The sequence below is a fragment of the Coregonus clupeaformis genome, chromosome 34 (assembly GCF_020615455.1).
Source record: "Coregonus clupeaformis isolate EN_2021a chromosome 34, ASM2061545v1, whole genome shotgun sequence".
Taxonomy (NCBI): domain Eukaryota; kingdom Metazoa; phylum Chordata; class Actinopteri; order Salmoniformes; family Salmonidae; genus Coregonus; species Coregonus clupeaformis.
In genome coordinates, this window is record NC_059225.1 from 26249674 (window position 1) to 26274028 (window position 24355).

Sequence of the window (24355 nt, forward strand, 5' to 3'; positions counted from 1 at the left end):
TGAATGTAAAGAGACCCAGGTACTCACCAGTAGAGATAATTTTATGAATGTATAGAGACTCAGGTACTCACCAATAGAGAGAACTGTATGAATGTGTAGAGCCCCAGGTACTCACCAGTAGAGATAATTGTATGAATGTATAGAGACCCAGGTACTCACCAGTAGAGCGAACTGTATGAATGTGTAGAGACCCAGGTACTCACCAGTAGAGAGAACTGTATGAATGTGTAGAGACCCAAGTACTCACCAGTAGAGAGAACTGTATGAATGTGTAAAGACCCAGGTACTCACCAGTAGAGAGAACTGTATGAATGTGTAGAGACCCAGGTACTCACCAGTAGAGAGAACTGTATGAATGTGTAAAGACCCAGGTACTCACCAGTAGAGAGAACTGTATGAATGTGTAAAGACCCAGGTACTCACCAGTAGAGAGAACTGTATGAATGTGTAGAGACCCAGGTACTCACCAGTAGAGAGATCTGTATGAATGTATAGAGACCCAGGTACTCACCAATAGAGAGAACTGTATGAATGTGTTGAGCCCCAGCTACTCACCAGTAGAGATAATTGTATGAATGTATAGAGACCCAGGTACTCACCAGTAGAGAGAACTGTATGAATGTGTAGAGCCCCAGGTACTCACCAGTAGAGAGAACTGTATGAATGTGTAGAGCCCCAGGTACTCACCAGTAGAGAGAACTGTATGAATGTAAAGAGACCCAGGTACTCACCAGTAGAGATAATTGTATGAATGTATAGAGACCCAGGTACTCACCAGTAGAGCGAACTGTATGAATGTATAGAGCCCCAGGTACTCACCAGTAGAGAGAACTGTATGAATGTGTAGAGACCCAGGTACTCACCAGTAGAGAGAACTGTATGAATGTGTAAAGACCCAGGTACTCACCAGTAGAGATAATTGTATGAATGTATAGAGACCCAGGTACTCACCAGTAGAGAGAACTGTATGAATGTGTAGAGACCCAGGTACTCACCAGTAGAGAGAACTGTATGAATGTGTAAAGACCCAGGTACTCACCAGTAGAGAGAACTGTATGAATGTAAAGAGACCCAGGTACTCACCAGTAGAGATAATTGTATGAATGTATAGAGACCCAGGTACTCACCAATAGAGAGAACTGTATGAATGTGTAGAGCCCCAGGTACTCACCAGTAGAGATAATTGTATGAATGTATAGAGACCCAGGTACTCACCAGTAGAGAGAACTGTATGAATGTGTAAAGACCCAGGTACTCACCAGTAGAGAGAACTGTATGAATGTAAAGAGACCCAGGTACTCACCAGTAGAGATAATTTTATGAATGTATAGAGACTCAGGTACTCACCAATAGAGAGAACTGTATGAATGTGTAGAGCCCCAGGTACTCACCAGTAGAGATAATTGTATGAATGTATAGAGACCCAGGTACTCACCAGTAGAGCGAACTGTATGAATGTGTAGAGACCCAGGTACTCACCAGTAGAGAGAACTGTATGAATGTGTAGAGACCCAAGTACTCACCAGTAGAGAGAACTGTATGAATGTGTAAAGACCCAGGTACTCACCAGTAGAGAGAACTGTATGAATGTGTAGAGACCCAGGTACTCACCAGTAGAGAGAACTGTATGAATGTGTAAAGACCCAGGTACTCACCAGTAGAGAGAACTGTATGAATGTGTAAAGACCCAGGTACTCACCAGTAGAGAGAACTGTATGAATGTGTAGAGACCCAGGTACTCACCAGTAGAGAGAACTGTATGAATGTATAGAGCCCCAGGTACACACCAGTAAAGGTATTCACCAGAAAAGGTACTCACCAGTAGAGCATCAAAGAACTGTATGAATGTGTACAGCCCCAGGTTCACTGATACGTTGTCCACTATAGCTCTGGAGAGGACAGGACAGGACTCAGGAGGACGTCTATTAACTACTGAGAGATCACTCAGGTCGTGTCTACACTTGACACCTACATGACTTCTGCTATCAGAATACGAAGATCACATTGAAAAGACGGGTGTAGATGCACAGAAGTCGCTTTGGGGTCTGATTGTGTTCAGATCTGTCTGACCACTTCAGGAGGTGGTCAGGGATGCATTGTGTGCTGATTTCCCCTCAGTCTGGACACAATCAGGCTACCAAAAGTGCATACAGTGGACGACGTCATCAGGACTCCTCCCATAAGTCTCCAGGCACCTTTTCATTATAACGTTGGAGGAAATACGTTACTAGCGTGTGAGGAACGTGTTTGCTGGCCTCATAAATGATAGCCAGCTAGCTAATATTTAGAAAAAAAAGATGTTTAATTTGGCTAGAGTTATGCTTACCCATTTGCAATCCCTTTAGCGTTGCTTGCTAGCTTGCTTGCTGGCTAGCTGCAGATGTTAGCTGGCTAGTTAGCTACAGTAGTTAGCTACATATGTTAGCTGGCTAGTTAGCTACAGTAGTTAGCTACAGATGTTAGCTGGCTAGTTAGCTACAGTAGTTAGCTGGCTAGTTAGCTACAGTAGTTAGCTACAGATGTTAGCTGGCTAGTTAGCTACAGTAGTTAGCTACTGCCATCAGTTGTTGTGTTGTTATCCTATTTAGCCTATTCCACCGTTTTGTAGAATAATATAGAACGTAAAAAGGGAATCCGGACACGGTAGATAGATTTACATGTAGGTGTCGATGCATGACACCTTCAGAACTCTATGATCAGAACTCTATGATCAGAACTCTATGATCAGAACTCTATGATCAGAACTCTATGATCAGAACTGAACTCTATGATCAGAACTCTATGATCAGAACTGAACTCTATGATCAGAACTCTATGATCAGAACTGAACTCTATGATCAGAACTCTTTGATCAGAATACTAAAGCTGCATGAACTGTCAAGTCTAGACACGGCCTGAGACCCCTGGTCTCAGAGTAGAAGTGCTGATCTAGGACCAGTTATGCCTTTGATATCATTACGAATAAGATTAGACTCAACCCTCGATCAGCACTCTTACACTGATGCTTTGTGAAAACAGACCCTGAAATCATCTCTTCATAGCCGTAAGTTACGTCACAGATGTCAATTATAGACAGTATTGACACTGTTTGATAAACGTGAGCAAAAATGACTGTATAAAATAAATCACTCTAATACTTAGCTATATTGTATGCTCAAAAACTTTTGGAAATTATATATTAGTTTATACTAATACAATTGCTTAGAGAAAGAGATTTTGTTTAACAAGTAATATAAAACAAATCTAAGAAAGGTAGGGGTAAAAATGATTGACACCCGGATTTTTAAATACCTTTCAATACCTCACCCTGCGAAGATAACGTCACTGAGCCTTTCTCTAAAATGTTTTATGAGTTGGAGATCTTAGACCTACAAACATAATCCTTCCAGATCCAGGTTTTCAATGGGTTTCAAGTCTGGAGACTGAGATGGCAATTGAAAAATGTTGATTTAGTGGCAAATTAACCATTTCTTTGTGGATTGTGATGTGTGCTTGGGGTTATTGTCTTGCTGGAAGATCCACTAAAGGCCAGGTTTCAGCCTTCTGGCAGAGGCAACCAGGTTTTCAGCTAAAATGTCCTGGTACTGGGAAAAGTTGCTGATGCCGTTGATCTTAACAAGGGCCCCAGGACCAGTGGAAGCAAAATAGCCACATTACATCAAAGATCCACCACCATATTTTACAATAGATACCCCCTACCTACAGTATACTGCTGCTACTGTCTATTATCTATCCTGTTGTCTAGTCACTTTACCCCTACCTACAGTATACTGCTGCTACTGTCTATTATCTATCCTGTTGTCTAGTCCCTTTACCCCTACCTACAGTATACTGCTGCTACTGTCTATTATCTATCCTGTTGTCTAGTCACTTTACCCCTACCTACAGTATACTGCTGCTACTGTCTATTCTCTATCCTGTTGTCTAGTCCCTTTACCCCTACCTACAGTATACTGCTGCTACTGTCTATTATCTATCCTGTTGCCTAGTCACTTTACCCCTACCTACAGTATACTGCTGCTACTGTCTATTATCTATCCTGTTGTCTAGTCACTTTACCCCTACCTACAGTATACTGCTGCTACTGTCTATTATCTATCCTGTTGTCTAGTCCCTTTACCCCTACCTACAGTATACTGCTGCTACTGTCTATTATCTATCCTGTTGTCTAGTCCCTTTACCCCTACCTACAGTATACTGCTGCTACTGTCTATTATCTATCCTGTTGTCTAGTCCCTTTACCCCTACCTACAGTATACTGCTGCTACTGTCTATTATCTATCCTGTTGTCTAGTCCCTTTACCCCTACCTACAGTATACTGCTGCTACTGTCTATTATCTATCCTGTTGCCTAGTCACTTTACCCCTACCTACAGTATACTGCTGCTACTGTCTATTATCTATCCTGTTGTCTAGTCCCTTTACCCCTACCTACAGTATACTGCTGCTACTGTCTATTATCTATCCTGTTGTCTAGTCACTTTACCCCTACCTACAGTATACTGCTGCTACTGTCTATTATCTATCCTGTTGTCTAGTCACTTTACCCCTACCTACAGTATACTGCTGCTACTGTCTATTATCTATCCTGTTGTCTAGTCACTTTACCCCTACCTACAGTATACTGCTGCTACTGTCTATTATCTATCCTGTTGTCTAGTCCCTTTACCCCTACCTACAGTATACTGCTGCTACTGTCTATTATCTATCCTGTTGTCTAGTCCCTTTACCCCTACCTACAGTATACTGCTGCTACTGTCTATTATCTATCCTGTTGCCTAGTCACTTTACCCCTACCTACAGTATACTGCTGCTACTGTCTATTATCTATCCTGTTGTCTAGTCACTTTACCCCTACCTACAGTATACTGCTGCTACTGTCTATTATCTATCCTGTTGTCTAGTCACTTTACCCCTACCTACAGTATACTGCTGCTACTGTCTATTATCTATCCTGTTGTCTAGTCACTTTACCCCTACCTAGAGTATACTGCTACTACTGTCTATTATCTATCCTGTTGTCTAGTCACTTTACCCCTACCTACAGTATACTGCTGCTACTGTCTATTATCTATCCTGTTGTCTAGTCACTTTACCCCTACCTACAGTATACTGCTGCTACTGTCTATTATCTATCCTGTTGTCTAGTCACTTTACCCCTACCTACAGTATACTGCTGCTACTGTCTATTATCTATCCTGTTGTCTAGTCACTTTACCCCTACCTACAGTATACTGCTGCTACTGTCTATTATCTATCCTGTTGTCTAGTCCCTTTACCCCTACCTACAGTATACTGCTGCTACTGTCTATTATCTATCCTGTTGTCTAGTCACTTTACCCCTACCTACAGTATACTGCTGCTACTGTCTATTATCTATCCTGTTGTCTAGTCCCTTTCCCCCTACCTACAGTATACTGCTGCTACTGTCTATTATCTATCCTGTTGTCTAGTCCCTTTACCCCTACCTACAGTATACTGCTGCTACTGTCTATTATCTATCCTGTTGTCTAGTCCCTTTACCCCTACCTACAGTATACTGCTGCTACTGTCTATTCTCTATCCTGTTGTCTAGTCCCTTTACCCCTACCTACAGTATACTGCTGCTACTGTCTATTATCTATCCTGTTGCCTAGTCACTTTACCCCTACCTACAGTATACTGCTGCTACTGTCTATTATCTATCCTGTTGTCTAGTCACTTTACCCCTACCTACAGTATACTGCTGCTACTGTCTATTATCTATCCTGTTGTCTAGTCCCTTTACCCCTACCTACAGTATACTGCTGCTACTGTCTATTATCTATCCTGTTGTCTAGTCCCTTTACCCCTACCTACAGTATACTGCTGCTACTGTCTATTATCTATCCTGTTGTCTAGTCCCTTTACCCCTACCTACAGTATACTGCTGCTACTGTCTATTATCTATCCTGTTGTCTAGTCCCTTTACCCCTACCTACAGTATACTGCTGCTACTGTCTATTATCTATCCTGTTGTCTAGTCCCTTTACCCCTACCTACAGTATACTGCTGCTACTGTCTATTATCTATCCTGTTGTCTAGTCCCTTTACCCCTACCTACAGTATACTGCTGCTACTGTCTATTATCTATCCTGTTGCCTAGTCACTTTACCCCTACCTACAGTATACTGCTGCTACTGTCTATTATCTATCCTGTTGTCTATTCACTTTACCCCTACCTACAGTATACTGCTGCTACTGTCTATTATCTATCCTGTTGTCTAGTCACTTTACCCCTACCTACAGTATACTGCTGCTACTGTCTATTATCTATCCTGTTGTCTAGTCACTTTACCCCTACCTAGAGTATACTGCTACTACTGTCTATTATCTATCCTGTTGTCTAGTCACTTTACCCCTACCTACAGTATACTGCTGCTACTGTCTATTATCTATCCTGTTGTCTAGTCACTTTACCCCTACCTACAGTATACTGCTGCTACTGTCTATTATCTATCCTGTTGTCTAGTCACTTTACCCCTACCTACAGTATACTGCTGCTACTGTCTATTATCTATCCTGTTGTCTAGTCACTTTACCCCTACCTACAGTATACTGCTGCTACTGTCTATTATCTATCCTGTTGTCTAGTCCCTTTACCCCTACCTACAGTATACTGCTGCTACTGTCTATTATCTATCCTGTTGTCTAGTCACTTTACCCCTACCCACAGTATACTGCTGCTACTGTCTATTATCTATCCTGTTGTCTAGTCCCTTTACCCCTACCTACAGTATACTGCTGCTACTGTCTATTATCTATCCTGTTGTCTAGTCACTTTACCCCTACCTAGAGTATACCTACTACTGTCTATTATCTATCCTGTTGTCTAGTCACTTTACCCCTACCTACAGTATACTGCTGCTACTATCTATTATCTATCCTGTTGTCTAGTCCCTTTACCCCTACCTACAGTATACTGCTGCTACTGTCTATTATCTATCCTGTTGTCTAGTCACTTTACCCCTACCTACAGTATACTGCTGCTACTGTCTATTATCTATCCTGTTGTCTAGTCCCTTTACCCCTACCTACAGTATACTGCTGCTACTGTCTATTATCTATCCTGTTGTCTAGTCACTTTACCCCCTACCTACAGTATACTGCTGCTACTGTCTATTATCTATCCTGTTGTCTAGTCCCTTTACCCCTACCTACAGTATACTGCTGCTACTGTCTATTATCTATCCTGTTGTCTAGTCCCTTTACCCCTACCTACAGTATACTGCTGCTACTGTCTATTATCTATCCTGTTGTCTAGTCCCTTTACCCCTACCTACAGTATACTGCTGCTACTGTCTATTATCTATCCTGTTGTCTAGTCCCTTTACCCCTACCTACAGTATACTGCTGCTACTGTCTATTATCTATCCTGTTGCCTAGTCACTTTACCCCTACCTACAGTATACTGCTGCTACTGTCTATTATCTATCCTGTTGTCTAGTCACTTTACCCCTACCTACAGTATACTGCTGCTACTGTCTATTATCTATCCTGTTGTCTAGTCACTTTACCCCTACCTACAGTATACTGCTGCTACTGTCTATTATCTATCCTGTTGTCTAGTCACTTTACCCCTACCTAGAGTATACTGCTACTACTGTCTATTATCTATCCTGTTGTCTAGTCACTTTACCCCTACCTACAGTATACTGCTGCTACTGTCTATTATCTATCCTGTTGTCTAGTCACTTTACCCCTACCTACAGTATACTGCTGCTACTGTCTATTATCTATCCTGTTGTCTAGTCACTTTACCCCTACCTACAGTATACTGCTGCTACTGTCTATTATCTATCCTGTTGTCTAGTCACTTTACCCCTACCTACAGTATACTGCTGCTACTGTCTATTATCTATCCTGTTGTCTAGTCCCTTTACCCCTACCTACAGTATACTGCTGCTACTGTCTATTATCTATCCTGTTGTCTAGTCACTTTACCCCTACCTACAGTATACTGCTGCTACTGTCTATTATCTATCCTGTTGTCTAGTCCCTTTACCCCTACCTACAGTATACTGCTGCTACTGTCTATTATCTATCCTGTTGTCTAGTCACTTTACCCCTACCTAGAGTATACCTACTACTGTCTATTATCTATCCTGTTGTCTAGTCACTTTACCCCTACCTACAGTATACTGCTGCTAATATCTATTATCTATCCTGTTGTCTAGTCCCTTTACCCCTACCTACAGTATACTGCTGCTACTGTCTATTATCTATCCTGTTGTCTAGTCACTTTACCCCTACCTACAGTATACTGCTGCTACTGTCTATTATCTATCCTGTTGTCTAGTCCCTTTACCCCTACCTACAGTATACTGCTGCTACTGTCTATTATCTATCCTGTTGTCTAGTCACTTTACCCCTACCTACAGTATACTGCTGCTACTGTCTATTATCTATCCTGTTGTCTAGTCACTTTACCCCTACCTACAGTATACTGCTGCTACTGTCTATTATCTATCCTGTTGTCTAGTCCCTTTACCCCTACCTACAGTATACTGCTGCTACTGTCTATTATCTATCCTGTTGTCTAGTCACTTTACCCCTACCTACAGTATACTGCTGCTACTGTCTATTATCTATCCTGTTGTCTAGTCCCTTTACCCCTACCTACAGTATACTGCTGCTACTGTCTATTATCTATCCTGTTGTCTAGTCACTTTACCCCTACCTACAGTATACTGCTGCTACTGTCTATTATCTATCCTGTTGCCTAGTCACTTTACCCCCTACCTACAGTATACTGCTGCTACTGTCTATTATCTATCCTGTTGTCTAGTCACTTTACCCCTACCTACAGTATACTGCTGCTACTGTCTATTATCTATCCTGTTGTCTAGTCCCTTTACCCCTACCTACAGTATACTGCTGCTACTGTCTATTATCTATCCTGTTGTCTAGTCACTTTACCCCTACCTACAGTATACTGCTGCTACTGTCTATTATCTATCCTGTTGTCTAGTCACTTTACCCCTACCTACAGTATACTGCTGCTACTGTCTATTATCTATCCTGTTGTCTAGTCACTTTAACCCTACCTACAGTATACTGCTGCTACTGTCTATTATCTATCCTGTTGTCTAGTCACTTTACCCCTACCTACAGTATACTGCTGCTACTGTCTATTATCTATCCTGTTGTCTAGTCACTTTACCCCTACCTACAGTATACTGCTGCTACTGTCTATTATCTATCCTGTTGTCTAGTCACTTTACCCCTACCTACAGTATACTGCTGCTACTGTCTATTATCTATCCTGTTGTCTAGTCCCTTTACCCCTACCTACAGTATACTGCTGCTACTGTCTATTATCTATCCTGTTGTCTAGTCACTTTACCCCTACCTACAGTATACTGCTGCTACTGTCTATTATCTATCCTGTTGTCTAGTCCCTTTACCCCTACCTACAGTATACTGCTGCTACTGTCTATTATCTATCCTGTTGTCTAGTCACTTTACCCCTACCTACAGTATACTGCTGCTACTGTCTATTATCTATCCTGTTGCCTAGTCACTTTACCCCTACCTACAGTATACTGCTGCTACTGTCTATTATCTATCCTGTTGTCTAGTCACTTTACCCCTACCTACAGTATACTGCTGCTACTGTCTATTATCTATCCTGTTGTCTAGTCCCTTTACCCCTACCTACAGTATACTGCTGCTACTGTCTATTATCTATCCTGTTGTCTAGTCACTTTACCCCTACCTACAGTATACTGCTGCTACTGTCTATTATCTATCCTGTTGTCTAGTCACTTTACCCCTACCTACAGTATACTGCTGCTACTGTCTATTATCTATCCTGTTGTCTAGTCACTTTACCCCTACCTACAGTATACTGCTGCTACTGTCTATCCTTTACCCCTACCTACTGCTGTGGCTGTAAGTCAGAATTTCACTGTTAGACCCCTGTTGTTTACCAAGCATGTGACAAAAAATGTGCAGACAATATACAGTTGAAGTCGGAAGTTTACATCCACTTAGGTTGGAGTCATTAAAACTCGTTTTTCAACCACTCCACACATTTCTTGTTAACAAACTATAGTTTTGGCAAGTCGGTTAGGACATCTACTTTGTGCATGACACAAGTAATTTTCCCAACAGTTGTTTACAGACAGATTATTTCACTTATAATTCACTGTATCACAATTCCAGTGGGTCAGAAGTTTATATACACTAAGTTGACTGTGCCTTTAAACAGCTTTGGAACATTTCAGAAAAGGATGTCATGGCTTTAGAAGCTTCTGATAGGTTAATTGACATCATTTGAGTCAATTGGAGGTGTTCCTGTGGATGTATTTCAAGGCCTACCTTCAAACTCAGTGCCTCTTTGCTTGACAACATGGGAAAATAAGAAATAAATCAGCCGAGACCTCAGAATAAAATCGTAGACCTCCACAAGTTTGGTTCATCCTTGGGAGCTATTTCCAAACGCCTGAAGGTACCACGTTCATCTGTACAAACAATAGTACGTAAGTATAAACACCATGGGACCACGCAGGCGTCATACCACTCAGGAAGGAGAAGCGTTCTGTGTCCTAGAGATGAACGTATTTTGGTGCGAAAAATGCAAATCAATCCCAGAACAACAGCAAAGGACCTTGTGAAGATGCTGGAGGAAACAGGTACAAAAGTATCTATATCCACAGTAAAACGAGTCCTATATCGACAGCAAGGAAGAAACCACTGCTCCAAAACTGCCATAAAAAAGCCAGACTATGGTTTGCAACTGCACATGGGGACAAAGATGGTACTTTTTTGGAGAAATGGCCTCTGGTCTGATGAAACAAAAATAGAACTATTTGGCCATAATGACCATCGTTATGTTTGGAGGAAAAAGGGGGTTGCTTGCAAGCCGAAGAACACCATCCAAACCGTGAAGAACAGGGGTGGCAGCATCATGCTGTGGGGGTGCTTTGCTGCAGGAGGGACTGGTGCACTTCACAAAATAGATGGCATCATGAGGAAGGAAAATTACGTGGATATATTGAAGCAACATCTCAAGCCATCAGTCAAGATGTTAAAGCTTGGTCGCAAATGGGTCTTCCAAATGTACAATGACCCCAAGTATACTTCCAAAATGGCTTAAGGACAACAAAGTCAAGGTATTGGAGTGGCCATCACAAAGCCCTGACCTCAATCCTATAGAACATTTGTGGGCAGAACTGAAAAAGCATGTGCGAGCAAGGAGGCCTACAAACCTGACTCAGTTACATCAGCTCTGTCAGGAGGAATGGGCCAAAATTCACCCAACTTATTGTGGGAAGCTTGTGGAAGGCTACCCGAAACGTTTGACCCAAGTTAAACAATTTAAAGGCAATGCTACCAAATACTAATTGAGTGTATGTAAACGTCTGACCCACTGGGAATGTGATGAAAGAAATACAAGCTGAAATAAATCATTCTCTCTACTATTATTCTGACATTTCACATTCTTAAAATAAAGTGGTGATCCTAACTGACCTAAGAAAATGAATTTTTACTAGGATTAAATGTCAGGAATTGTGAAAAACTGAGTTTAAATGTATTTGGCTAAGGTGTATGTAAACTTCAGACTTCAACTGTAGCTAAGTATTTTAATTATATATTTTATACAGTCATTTTTGCTCATCTTTCAATAATTTCTGACCCCGCTTTCTATGAATAATAAATGATATATTGTGTAACACTCACTGGTCTGAGGTGAAGATGTAGCCTAAGACATGTCTGGAGCTACCAATGGCTATACCCTGGAACACAGCCAGCACTCCTGCAGCACAAACAACATATAGAACTATATTAATAATATGTACAACAATATATAAAACAATATATATATACATATAACTATATTAATAATATATACAACAATATATAAAACTATATATAGAACATGGAACAATACATACAACAAATAGAACAATATGTACAATATATACAACAATATATAGAATAATGTACAATATATACACTACCAGTCAAATGTTTGGACACACCTACTCATTCAAGGGTTTTTCTATATTTTTACTATTGTCTACATTGTAGAATAATAGTGAAGACATCACAACTATGAAATAACACATATGGAATCATGTAGTAACCAAAGAAGTGTTAAACAAATAAAAATATATTTTATATTTAAGATTCTTCAAATAGCCACCCTTTGCCTTGATGACAGCTTTGCACACTCTTGGCATTCTCTCAACCAGCTTCACCTGGAATGCTTTTCCAACAGTCTTGAAGGAGTTCCCACATATGCTGAGCACTTGTTGGCACAATGCCACAGATGTCTCAGGTTTTGAGGGAGCGTGCAATTGGCATGCTGACTGCAGGATCATTCACCAGAACTGTTGCCAGATAATTGAATGTTAATTTCACTACCATAAGCCGCTTCCAACATTGTTTTAGAGAACTTGGCAGTACGTCCAACCAGCCTCACAACCACAGACAATGTGTATGGAGTCTTGTGGCGAGCAGTTTGCTGATGTCAACATTGTGAACAGATTGCCCCATGGTGGCGGTGGGGTTATGGTATGGGCAGGCATAAGCGGACAATGAACACAATTTAATTTTATCGATGCCAATTTTCCTGAGGCCCATTGTCATGCCATTCATCCACTGCCATCACCTCATGTTTCAGCATGTTAATGCACGGCCCCATGTCACAAGGATCTGTACACAATTCCTGGGAGCTGAAAATGTCCCAGTTCTTCCATGGCCTGCATACTCACCAGACATGTCACCCATTGAGCATGTTTGGGATGCTCTGGATCGACGTGTACGACAGCATGTTCCAGTTTCCGCCAATATCCAGCAACTTAATAATGCTAAGCTAAGCTAAGGTCTGACCTGAGAGCACCAGGGCTACTTTACAGGTGAGTAGAGCCCTGGAGGTGTCTCCTGCTCCCAGAGCGTTCCCCACACGCACACAGGCAGCCGCATGGACACCTAGAGGGAACTGGACAAATCAAATCAAATGTTATTTGTCAAATGCGCCGAATACAACAGGTGTAGACTTTACAGTGAAATGCTTACTTACAAGCCCTTAACCAACAATGCAGTTTTAAGAAAGAATACCCCCCCAAAAATCCCATAAAAATACAATATAAAATAATATGAAATAAAAATAACAAATAATTAAAGAGCTGTTCACTAATATGAAGGGGTGTCCACATACTGCTGTATATATAGTGTATCTCTATTAGAATCCACTAATATGAATGGGTGTCCTCATACTGCTGTATATATAGTGTATCTCTATTAGAATCCACTAATATGAAGGGGTGTCCACATACTGCTGTATATATAGTGCATCTCTATTAGAATCCACTAATATGAAGGGGTGTCCACATACTGCTGTATATATAGTGTACCTCTATTAGAATCCACTAATATGAAGGGGTGTCCACATACTGCTGTATATATAGTGTATCTCTATTAGAATCCACTAATATGAAGGGGTGTCCACATACTGCTGTATATATAGTGTATCTCTATTAGAATCCACTAATATGAAGGGGTGTCCTCATACTGCTGTATATATAGTGTATCTCTATTAGAATCCACTAATATGAATGGGTGTCCTCATACTGCTGTATATATAGTGTATCTCTATTAGAATCCACTAATATGAAGGGGTGTCCACATACTGCTGTATATATAGTGCATCTCTATTAGAATCCACTAATATGAAGGGGTGTCCACATACTGCTGTATATATAGTGTATCTCTATTAGATTCCACTAATATGAAGGGGTGTCCACATACTGCTGTATACAGTGGGGAGAACAAGTATTTGATACACTGCCGATTTAGCAGGTTTTCCTACTTATAAAGCATGTAGAGGTCTGTAATTTTTATCATAGGTACACTTCAACTGTGAGAGACGGAATCTAAAACAAAAATCCAGAAAATCACATTGTATGATTTTTAAGTAATTAATTTGCATTTTATTGCATGACATAAGTATTTGATCACCTACCAACCAGTAAGAATTCCGGCTCTCACAGACCTGTTAGTTTTTCTTTAAGAAGCCCTCCACTCATTACCTGTATTAACTGCACCTGTTTGAACTCGTTACCTGTATAAAGACACCTGTCCACACACTCAATCAAACAGACTCCAACCTCTCCACAATGGGCAAGAACAGAGAGCTGTGTAAGGACATCAGGGGATACAATTGTAGACCTGCACAAGGCTGGGATGGGCTACAGGACAATAGGCAAGCAGCTTGGTGAGAAGGCAACAACTGTTGGCGCAATTATTAGAAAATGGAAGAAGTTCAAGATGACGGTCAATCACCCTCGGTCTGGGGCTCCATGCAAGATCTCACCTCGTGGGGCATCAATGATCATGAGGAAGGTGAGGGATCAGCCCAGAACTACACGGCAGGACCTGGTCAATGACCTGAAGAGAGCTGGGACCACAGTCTCAAAGAAAACCATTAGTAACACACTACGCCGTCATGGATTAAAATCCTGCAGCGCACGCAAGGTCCCCCCTGCTCAAGCCAGCGCATGTCCAGGCCCATCTGAAGTTTGCCAATGACCATCTGGATGATCCAGAGGAGGAATGGGAGAAGGTCATGTGGTCTGATGAGACAAAAATAGAGCTTTTTGGTCTAAACTCCACTCGCCGTGTTTGGAGGAAGAAGAAGGATGAGTACAACCCCAAGAACACCATCCCAACCGTGAAGCATGGAGGTGGAAACATCATTCTTTGGGGATGCTTTTCTGCAAAGGGGACAGGGCGACTGCACCGTATTGAAGGGAGGATGGATGGGGCCATGTGTCGCGAGATCTTGGCCAACAACCTCCTTCCCTCAGTAAGAGCATTGAAGATGGGTCGTGGCTGGGTCTTCCAGCATGACAACGACCCAAAACACACAGCCAGGGCAACTAAGGAGTGGCTCCGTAAGAAGCATCTCAAGGTCCTGGAGTGGCCTAGCCAGTCTCCAGACCTGAACCCAATAGAAAATCTTTGGAGGGAGCTGAAAGTCCGTATTGCCCAGCGACAGCCCCCGAAACCTGAAGGATCTGGAGAAGGTCTGTATGGAGGAGTGGGCCAAAATCCCTGCTGCAGTGTGTGCAAACCTGGTCAAGACCTACAGGAAACGTATGATCTCTGTAATTGCAAACAAATGTTTCTGTACCAAATATTAAGTTCTGCTTTTCTGATGTATCAAATACTTATGTCATGCAATAAAATGCACATTAATTACTTTTAAAATCATACAATGTGATTTTCTGGATTTTTGTTTTAGATTCCGTCTCTCACAGTTGAAGTGTACCTATGATAAAAATTACAGACCTCTACATGCTTTGTAAGTAGGAAAACCTGCAAAATCGGCAGTGTATCAAATACTTGTTCTCCCCACTGTATATAGTGTACCTCTATTAGAATCCACTAATATGAAGGGGTGTCCTCATACTTCTGTAAATATTGTGTACCACACTGAGACAGGCCATGGGAGAATGGGGGGAGAAAGGGATCTTGGAGTTTAGGGTGAGGCTGAGTAAGGGGTGAGAGGAGTTACGGGGAAGAGTCTAAGTTTAAGAGGTAACTAGGTAGGTGTGTGTTTATCACCATGTAGGTAATGGCTCCTATCTCCAACAAGACATGCTGTGCTGCAAGATCCACCTCTCCTAGCATACCTAGAGAGAGAGATAAAGAGAGAGAGAGAGAGAGAGAGAGAGAGAGAGAGAGAGAGAGAGAGAGAGAGCGAGAGAGAGAGAGAGCGAGAGACAGAGAGAGAGAGAGAGCGAGAGAGAGAGAGAGAGAGAGAGAGATGTGCACTACTAGAAAAATGGGTTCTTCGACTGTCCCTGTAAGATAACCCTTTTTGGATCCAGGTAGAACTATTTTGGATCCCATGTTGAACCCTCTGTGGAAAGGGTTCTACATGGAACTCAAAAGGGTTCTACCTGGAACCAAAAAGGGTTCTTCAAAGGGTTCTCCTATGGGGACAGCCGGAGAACCCTTTTAGGTTCTAAATATTACTTTTTTTTTTCTAAGAGTATGTGGGGAGAGCAGCCTGATCACTAGAAATAGACCTGATGGTAATAGCACGTCTTTTTAAATGAATTAGTTTTAAGCCTTCCCCAAGCCATCGCCCTGACCCTAACCCTAACCCTAACCCTAACCCTGACCGTAACCACTTGGAATTAAAACTGTTAACCTTTGAGTTGTTTCTGTTTCTGTTTTGAGTTGTTTCTGAATGAATGCGTCAAAAATAGACGTTCGTCCATGATACATCCAATTTCGAAGGGAAACTATGAGATGTTGTTGGAGAGAGGGGCGAGAGGGGAAGACACACACACACACACACACATACACACACACACACACACACACACACGGACTGACCAGCCAGGAAGCCTCCTATCTCCCAGACCCACCACTCGAAGCAGACCATCAGGGTGCTGGGGATGGCCAGCTGCATGTAGGAACCCCACTCCTGGAGGGACTCACTGGACCAGCCTGGAGGAGCACACACACATCTGTCATGTTGTAGCTAAAAAACATATCTAGAGACATCAATGACCACATTTGGCCAGCAGAGGGAGGGACAAAGTGTACTACTGAGTGTGTCTGACCTGCCCATGTGTTCTTGTGGAGGCCTCTCCAGCAGATGTATGAGTAGAGTAACAGACAGATGGTGATCTGAGACAGGCTGTTAGCTATAGCAGAGCCTCTACACAACACAACATAGACACATCATCAATAAACACACACACACTCAGAAATGATAACACACAACAACACATGTATAGTAATTGAGAGGAGGAAGAGAAGGAGGAGAGGGGAAGAGAAGGAGGAGGAGAAGAGAAGGAGGAGAGGGGAAGAGAAGGAGGAGAGGGGAAGAGAAGGAGGAGGAGGAAGAGGAGGGGAAGAGAAGGAGGAGAGGGGAAGAGAAGGAGGAGGAGAAGAGAAGGAGGAGGAGAAGAGAAGGAGGAGAGGGGAAGAGAAGGAGGAGGGAAAGAGAAGGAGGAGGAGAAGAGAAGGAGGAGAGGGGAAGAGAAGGAGGAGGAGGAAGAGGAGGAGAGGGGGAAGAGAAGGAGGGAGGAAGAGAAGGAGGAGAGGGGAAGAGAAGGAGGAGGGGGAAGAGAAGGAGGAGAGGGGAAGAGAAGGAGGAGGGGAAGAGAAGGAGGAGGGAGGAAGGGGAGGAGAGGGGAAGAGAAGGAGGAGGGGAAGAGAAGGAGGATGAGAAGAGAAGGAGGAGGGAAAGAGAAGGAGGAGAGGGGAAGAGAAGGAGGAGAGGGGAAGCAAAGGAGGGGGAGAGAGAAGGAGGAGAGGGGAAGAGAAGGAGGAGAAGGGAAGAGAAGGAGGAGAGGGGAAGAGAAGGAGGAGAGGGAAAGAGAAGGAGGAGGAAGAGAAGGAGGAGGAGAAGAGAAGGAGGAGGAGGAAGAGGAGGAGAGGGGAAGAGAAGGAGGAGGAAGAGAAGGAGGAGAGGGGAAGAGAAGGGGAGGAGGGGAAGAGAAGGAGGAGAGGGGAAGAGAAGGAGGAGGGGAAGAGAAGGAGGAGGGGAAGAGAAGGAGGATGAGAAGAGAAGGAGGAGGGAAAGAGAAGGAGGAGAGGGGAAGAGAAGGAGGAGAGGGGAAGCAAAGGAGGGGAAGAGAAGGAGGAGAGGGGAAGAGAAGGAGGAGGAGGAAGAGGAGGAGAGGGGAAGAGAAGGAGGAGGAAGAGAAGGAGGAGAAGGGAAGAGAAGGAGGAGAGGGGAAGAGAAGGAGGAGAGGGGAAGAGAAGGAGGAGGAAGAGAAGGAGGAGGAGGAAGAGAAGGAGGAGGAGAAGAGAAGGAGGAGAGGGGAAGAGAAGGAGGAGAGGGGAAGAGAAGGAGGAGAGGGGAAGAGAAGGAGGAGGGGGAAGAGAAGGAGAAGGAGGAGGAAGAGAAGGAGGAGGAAGAGGAGGAGGAAGAGAAGGAGGAGAGGGGAAGAGAAAGAGGAGGAGGAAGAGAAGGAAGAGAGGGGAAGAGAAGGAGGAGAGGGGAAGAGAAGGAGGAGAGGGGAAGAGAAGGAGGAGGAGGAGGAAGAGAAGGAGGAGAGGGGAATAGAAAGAGGAGGAGGAAGAGAAGGAGGAGAGGGGAAGAGAAGGAGGAGAGCGGAAGAGAAAGAGGAGGAGGAAGAGAAGGAGGAGAGGGAAAGAGAAGGGAGAGGGGAAGAGAAGGAGGAGAGGGGAAGAGAAGGAGGAGGAAGAGGAGGAAGAAGAGAAGGAGGAGAGGGGAAGAGAAAGAGGAGGAGGAAGAGAAGGAGGAGAGGGGAAGAGAAGGAGGAGAGGGGAAGAGAAGGAGGAGAGGGGAAGAGAAGGAGGAGAGGGGAAGAGAAGGAGGAGGAGGAGGAAGAGAAGGAGGAGAGGGAATAGAAAGAGGAGGAAGAGAAGGAGGAGAGGGGGAAGAGAAGGAGGAGAGCGGAAGAGAAAGAGGAGGAGGAAGAGAAAGAGGAGTGGGGGAAGAGAAGGAGGATAGGGGGAAGCAAAGGAGGAGAGGGGAAGAGAAGGTGGAGGTGAAGAGAAGGAGGAGATGAAGAGAAGGAGGAGGTGAAGAGAAGGAGAAGAGGGAAAGAGAAGGAGAAGAGGGGAAGAGAAGGAGGAGGGGAAGAGAAGGAGGAGGGGAAGAGAAGGAGGAGGTGGAGGAGGAGGAAGAGAAGGAGGAGAGGGGAAGAGAAAGAGGAGAGGGGAAGAGGAGGAGCAAGAAAAGGAGGAGAGGGGAAGAAAAGGAGGAGAGGGGACGAGAAGGAGGAGAGGGGAAGAGAAGGAGGGGAGGGGAAGAGAAGGAGGAGAGGGGAAGAGAAGGAGGAGAGGGGAAGAGAAGGTGGAGGTGAAGAGAAGGAGGAGATGAAGAGAAGGAGGAGGTGAAGAGAAGGAGAAGAGGGAAAGAGAAGGAGAAGAGGGGAAGAGAAGGAGGAGGGGAAGAGAAGGAGGAGGGGAAGAGAAGGAGGAGAGAGGAGGAGGAGGAGGAGGAGGAGGAAGAGAAGGAGGAGAGGGGAAGAGAAAGAGGAGGAGGAAGAGAAGGAGGAGAGGGGAAGAGAAGGAGGAGAGGGGAAGCGAAGGAGGAGAGGGGAAGAGAAGGAGGAGAGGGGAAGAGAAGGAGGAGAGGGGAAGAGAAGGAGGAGAGGGGAAGAGAAGGAGGAGGGGAAGAGAAGGAGGAGAAGGGAAGAGAAGTAGGAGAGGGGAAGAGAAGGAGGAGGAGGAAGAGGAGGAGAGGGGAAGAGAAGGAGGAGGAAGAGAAAGAGGAGAGGGGAAGAGAAGGAGGAGAGGGGAAGAGAAGGAGGAGCGGGAAAGAGGAGGAGGAGGAAGAGAAGGAGGAGAGGGGAAGAGAAGGAGGAGGAAGAGAAGAAGGAGGAGGAAGAGAAGGAGGAGGAGAAGAGAAGGAGGAGAGGGAAAGAGAAGGAGGAGAGGGGAAGAGAAGGAGGAGGAAGAGAAGGAGGAGAGGGGAAGTGAAGGAGGAGGGGAAGAGAAGGAGGAGAGGGGAAGCAAAGGAGGAGAGGGGAAGAGAAAGGAGGAGAGGGGAAGAGAAAGAGGAGGAGGAAGAGAAGGAGGAGAGGGGAAGAGAAGGAGGAGGGGAAGAGAAGGAGGAGAGGGGAAGAGAAGGTGAAGAGAAGGAGTAGGAGGAAGAGGAGGAGAAGGAGGAGGAAGAGAAGGAGGAGAAGGGGAAGAGAAGGAGGAGAAGGGAAGAGAATGAGGAGAGGGGAAGAGAAGGAGGAGGAGGAAGAGAAGGAGGAGAAGGGGAAGAGAAGGAGGAGAAGGGAAGAGAATGAGGAGAGGGGAAGAGAAGGAGGAGAGGGAAAGAGGATGAGGAGGAAGAGAAGAATGAGAGGGGAAGAGAAAGGGGAGGAAGAAGAGAAGGAGGAGGGGAAGAGGAGAAGGAGGAGAGGGGAAGAGAAGGAGGAGAGGGGAAGAGAAGGAGGAGGTGGAGGAGGAGGAAGAGAAGGAGGAGAGGGGAAGAGAAAGAGGAGGAGGAAGAGAAGGAGGAGAGGGGAAGAGAAGGAGGATAGGGGAGGAGAAGGAGGAGAGGGGAAGAGAAGGAGGAGAGGGGAAGAGAAGGAGGAGGGAAAGAGAAGGAGGAGGAGAAGAGAAGGAGGAGAGGGGAAGAGAAGGAGGAAAGGGGAAGAGAAGGAGGAGGAGAAGAGAAGGAGGATGAGAAGAGAAGGAGGAGAGGGGAAGAGAAGGAGGAGGAAGAGGAGGAGGAGGAGGAAGAGAAGGAGGAGAGGGGAAGAGAAAGAGGAGGAGGAAGAGAAGGAGGAGAGGGGAAGAGAAGGAGGAGAGGGGAAGAGAAGGAGGAGAGGGGAAGAGAAGGAGGAGAGGGGAAGAGAAAGAGGAGGAGGAAGAGAAGGAGGAGAGGGGAAGCGAAGGAGGAGAGGGAAGAGAAGGGAGGAGAGGGAAGAGAAGGAGGAGGGAGGAAGAGAAGGAGGAGAGGGGAAGAGAAGGAGGAGAGGGGAAGAGAAGGAGGAGAGGGGAAGAGAAAGAGGAGGAGGAAGAGAAGGAGGAGAGGGGAAGAGAAGGAGGAGAGGGGAAGAGAAGGAGGAGAGGGGAAGAGAAGGAGGAGGAGGAAGAGAAGGAGGAGAGGGGAAGAGAAGGAGGGAGGAGGAAGAGGAGGATAGGGGAAGAGAAGGAGGAGGAAGAGAAGGAGGAGAGGGGAAGAGAAGAGGAGGAGGGGAAGAGAAGGAGGAGAGGGGAAGAGAAGAGGAGGAGGGGAAGAGAAGGAGGAGAGGGGAAGAGAAGGAGGAGTAGAAGAGAAGGAGGAGGGAAAGAGAAGGAGGAGAGGGGGAAGAAAGGAGGGGAAGAGAAGGAGGAGAGGGAAGAGAAGGAGGAGGGAATAGAAGGAGGAGGAGAAGAGAAGGAGGAGTAGAAGAGAAGGAGGAGAGGGGAAGAGAAGGAGGAGAGGGGAAGCGAAGGAGGAGAGGGAAGGGAAAGAGGGGAAGAGAAGGAGGAGAGGGGAAGAGAAGGAGGAGAGGGGAAGGGAAAGAGGGGAAGAGAAAGAGGAGGAGGAAGAGAAGGAGGAGAGGGGAAGGAAGGAGGAGAGGGGAAGGGAAAGAGGGGAAGAGAAGGAGGAGAGGGGAAGAGAAGGAGGAGGAGGAAGAGAAGGAGGAGAGGGGAAGAGAAAGAGGAGAGGGGAAGAGAAAGTGGAGAGGGGAAGAGAAGGAGGAGGGAAATAGAAGGAGGAGTAGAAGAGAAGGAGGAGGGAAAGAGAAGGAGGAGTAGAAGAGAAGGAGGAGAGGGGAAGAGAAGGAGGAGAGGGGAAGAGGGGAAGAGAAGGAGGAGGAGAAGAGAAGGAGGAGGAAGAGGAGGAGGAGAAGGAGGAAGAGAAGGAGGAGAGGGGAAGAGAAAGAGGAGGAGAAGAGAAGGAGGAGAGGGGAAGAGAAGGAGGAGAGGGGAAGAGAAGGAGGAGAGGGGAAGAGAAAGAGGAGAGGGGAAGCGAAGGAGGAGAGGGGAAGAGAAGGAGGAAAGGGAAGAGAAGGAGGAGAGGGGAAGAGAAGGAGGAAAGGGGAAGAGAAGGAGGAGAGGGGAAGATATGAAGGAGGGGGAAGATATGAAGGAGGAGGAAGAGAAGGAGGAGGGGAAGAGAAGGAGGAGAGGGGAAGAGAAGGAGGAGAGGGGAAGAGAAGGAGGAGAGGAGAAGAGAAGGAGGAGAGGGGAAGAGAAGGAGGAGAGGGGAAGAGCCCCATGTAGGTCAGTTGGTAGACCTTGGCCCTTGTAACGCCAGGGTTGTGGGTTTGATTCCTTCGGGGGGGCAGTATGAAAAATGTATGCACTCACTAACTGTAAGTCGCTCTGGATAAGAGCGTCTGCTAAATGACTAAAAAGGGAAAGAGGGGAAGAGAAGGAGGAGAGGGGAAGAGAAGGAGGAGAGGGGAAGATATGAAGGAGGAGGAAGAATAGGAGGAGGGGAAGAGAAGGAGGAGAGAGGAAGAGAGGGCAGTACATGACTCCCATCTCCAGGCTGAAGATCAAGATGTAGTTGACAGCCAGGTTAATGAGGTTAGCTGCTGCTGCTGTGTACACCTGAGGTAGGATGATCCCCTGGGAGACACAAGAAACTATCAGTTAACTCAACTACACAAAATGTTCATAAATATATTGATGTAGGCAAGCACGCAAGAACGGACTCGAGCACACACACACACACACACACACACACACACACACACACACACAGTACCTGGTTCTGTAGGTAAGTTGTTTGCAACTGGTGCAGGAACATAGCCTGTGAGAGGAGGAAAGGGGTGGAAGAGGAATGATGTCAGTCATTTAGAACTAACCAGACTACAGACGGAAAACTCAGACTCCAGACGGATCAGTCAGACTCCAGACAGAAAATTCAGACTCCAGATGGATCAGTCAGACTCCAGATGGAACACACAGACTCCAGACGGATCAGTCAGACTCCAGATGGATCAGTAAGACTCCAGACGGATCAGTCAGACTCCAGACGGATCAGTCAGATTCCAGACAGATCATTCAGACTCCAGACGGATCAGTCAGACTCCAGATGGAACACTCAGACTCCAGACGGATCAGTCAGACTCAGACGGATCAGTCAGACTCCAGACTGAACGAACAGACTCCAGACGGATCAGTCAGATTCCAGACGGAACACTCAGACTCCAGATGGATCAGTTGGAGTCCAGACTGAACTATCAGACTCCAGACGGATCAGTCAGACTCCAGACTGAATTCTCAGACTCTAGACGGATCAGTCAGACTCCAGACTGAACACTCAGACTCCAGAAGGATCAGTTGGAGTCCAGACTGAACTATCAGACTCCAGACGGATTAGTCAGAATCCAGATGGACACTCAGACTACAGACGGATCAGTCAGATTCCAGACGGATCATTCGGAGTCCAGACGGATCAGTCAGACTCCAGACGGATCAGTCAGACTCCAGACGGATCAGTCAGATTCCAGACGGAACACTCAGACTCCAGACGGAACACTCAGACTCCAGATGGATCAGTCAGACTCCAGACGGAACACTCAGACTCCAGAAGGATCAGTTGGAGTCCAGACTGAACTATCAGACTCCAGACGGATCAGTCAGACTCCAGATGGAACACACAGACTCCAGACGGATCAGTCAGACTCAGATGGATAATTAAGACTCCAGACGGATCAGTCAGACTCCAGACGGATCAGTCAGATTCCAGACAGATCATTCAGACTCCAGACGGATCAGTCAGACTCCAGATGGAACACTCAGACTCCAGGACGGATCAGTCAGACTCAGACGGATCAGTCAGACTCAGACTGAACGAACAGACTCCAGACGGATCAGTCAGATTCCAGACGGAACACTCAGACTCCAGATGGATCAGTTGGAGTCCAGACTGAACTATCAGACTCCAGACGGATCAGTCAGACTCAGACTGAATTCTCAGACTCTAGACGGATCAGTCAGACTCAGACTGAACACTCAGACTCCAGAAGGATCAGTTGGAGTCCAGACTGAACTATCAGACTCCAGACGGATTAGTCAGAATCCAGATGGACACTCAGACTCCAGGCGGATCAGTCAGACTCCAGACGGATCATTCGGAGTCCAGACGGATCAGTCAGACTCCAGACGGATCAGTCAGATTCCAGACGGAACACTCAGACTCCAGACGGAACACTCAGACTCCAGATGGATCAGTCAGACTCCAGACGGAACACTCAGACTCCAGAAGGATCAGTTGGAGTCCAGACTGAACTATCAGACTCCAGACGGATCAGTCAGACTCCAGATGGAATACTCAGACTCCAGACTGAACACTCAGACTCCAGACGGAACACTCAAGACCAGATGGACACTCAGACTCCAGACGGATCAGTCAGACTCTAGACGGATCAGTCAGACTCCAGACTGAACACTCAGACTCCAGACGGAACACTCAGACTCCAGACGGAACACTCAGACTCCAGACGGAACACTCAGACTCCAGACGGATCAGTCAGACTCCAGACGGAACACTCATGATGACAGTCTTTATAGAACATGTTTGGGGACATAGGACAGTCTACATAGAGTCGGGTGGGGAAAGAGGACTGAGATAGAGTGGGCTGTATCTCAGTCCTCTGTCCCCACCCAGGCTATATCTAGACTTTCCTCTGTCCCCACCCAGGCTCTATCTCAGTCCTCTGTCTCCACCAAGGCTCAATCTGAGTCTTCGGTCCCCACCCAGTTTCTATTAAGTCTGTCCTCTGTCCCCACCCAGGCTATATCTAGACTTTACTCTGTCCCCACCAAGGCTCTCTCTCAGTCCTCTGTCTCCACCCAGGCTCTTTCTCAGTCCTCTATCCCAAATCAGGATCATTCTAGACTGTCTTCTGTCCCCACCCAGGCTCTATCTCAGTCCTCTGTCCCCACCCAGGCT

The 24355-nt window shown here is 45.6% G+C and overlaps 1 protein-coding gene across 1 annotated transcript in view; it reads right to left on the reverse strand.

Annotated features, from left to right (window-relative positions):
• LOC121557072 (multidrug and toxin extrusion protein 1) overlaps positions 1-24355 on the reverse strand; it is a 40875-nt gene that overhangs the window by 12306 nt on the left and 4214 nt on the right. Inside the window, exons 6-13 of the mRNA XM_041870948.2 lie at positions 22163-22207; positions 21926-22023; positions 16605-16702; positions 16375-16488; positions 15595-15662; positions 12859-12967; positions 11704-11779; positions 1820-1889 (exon numbers count right to left, since the gene is read on the reverse strand). Coding sequence (XP_041726882.2) covers positions 1820-1889; positions 11704-11779; positions 12859-12967; positions 15595-15662; positions 16375-16488; positions 16605-16702; positions 21926-22023; positions 22163-22207 — 678 coding nt within the window. The remainder of the gene's footprint in view (positions 1-1819; positions 1890-11703; positions 11780-12858; positions 12968-15594; positions 15663-16374; positions 16489-16604; positions 16703-21925; positions 22024-22162; positions 22208-24355) is intronic.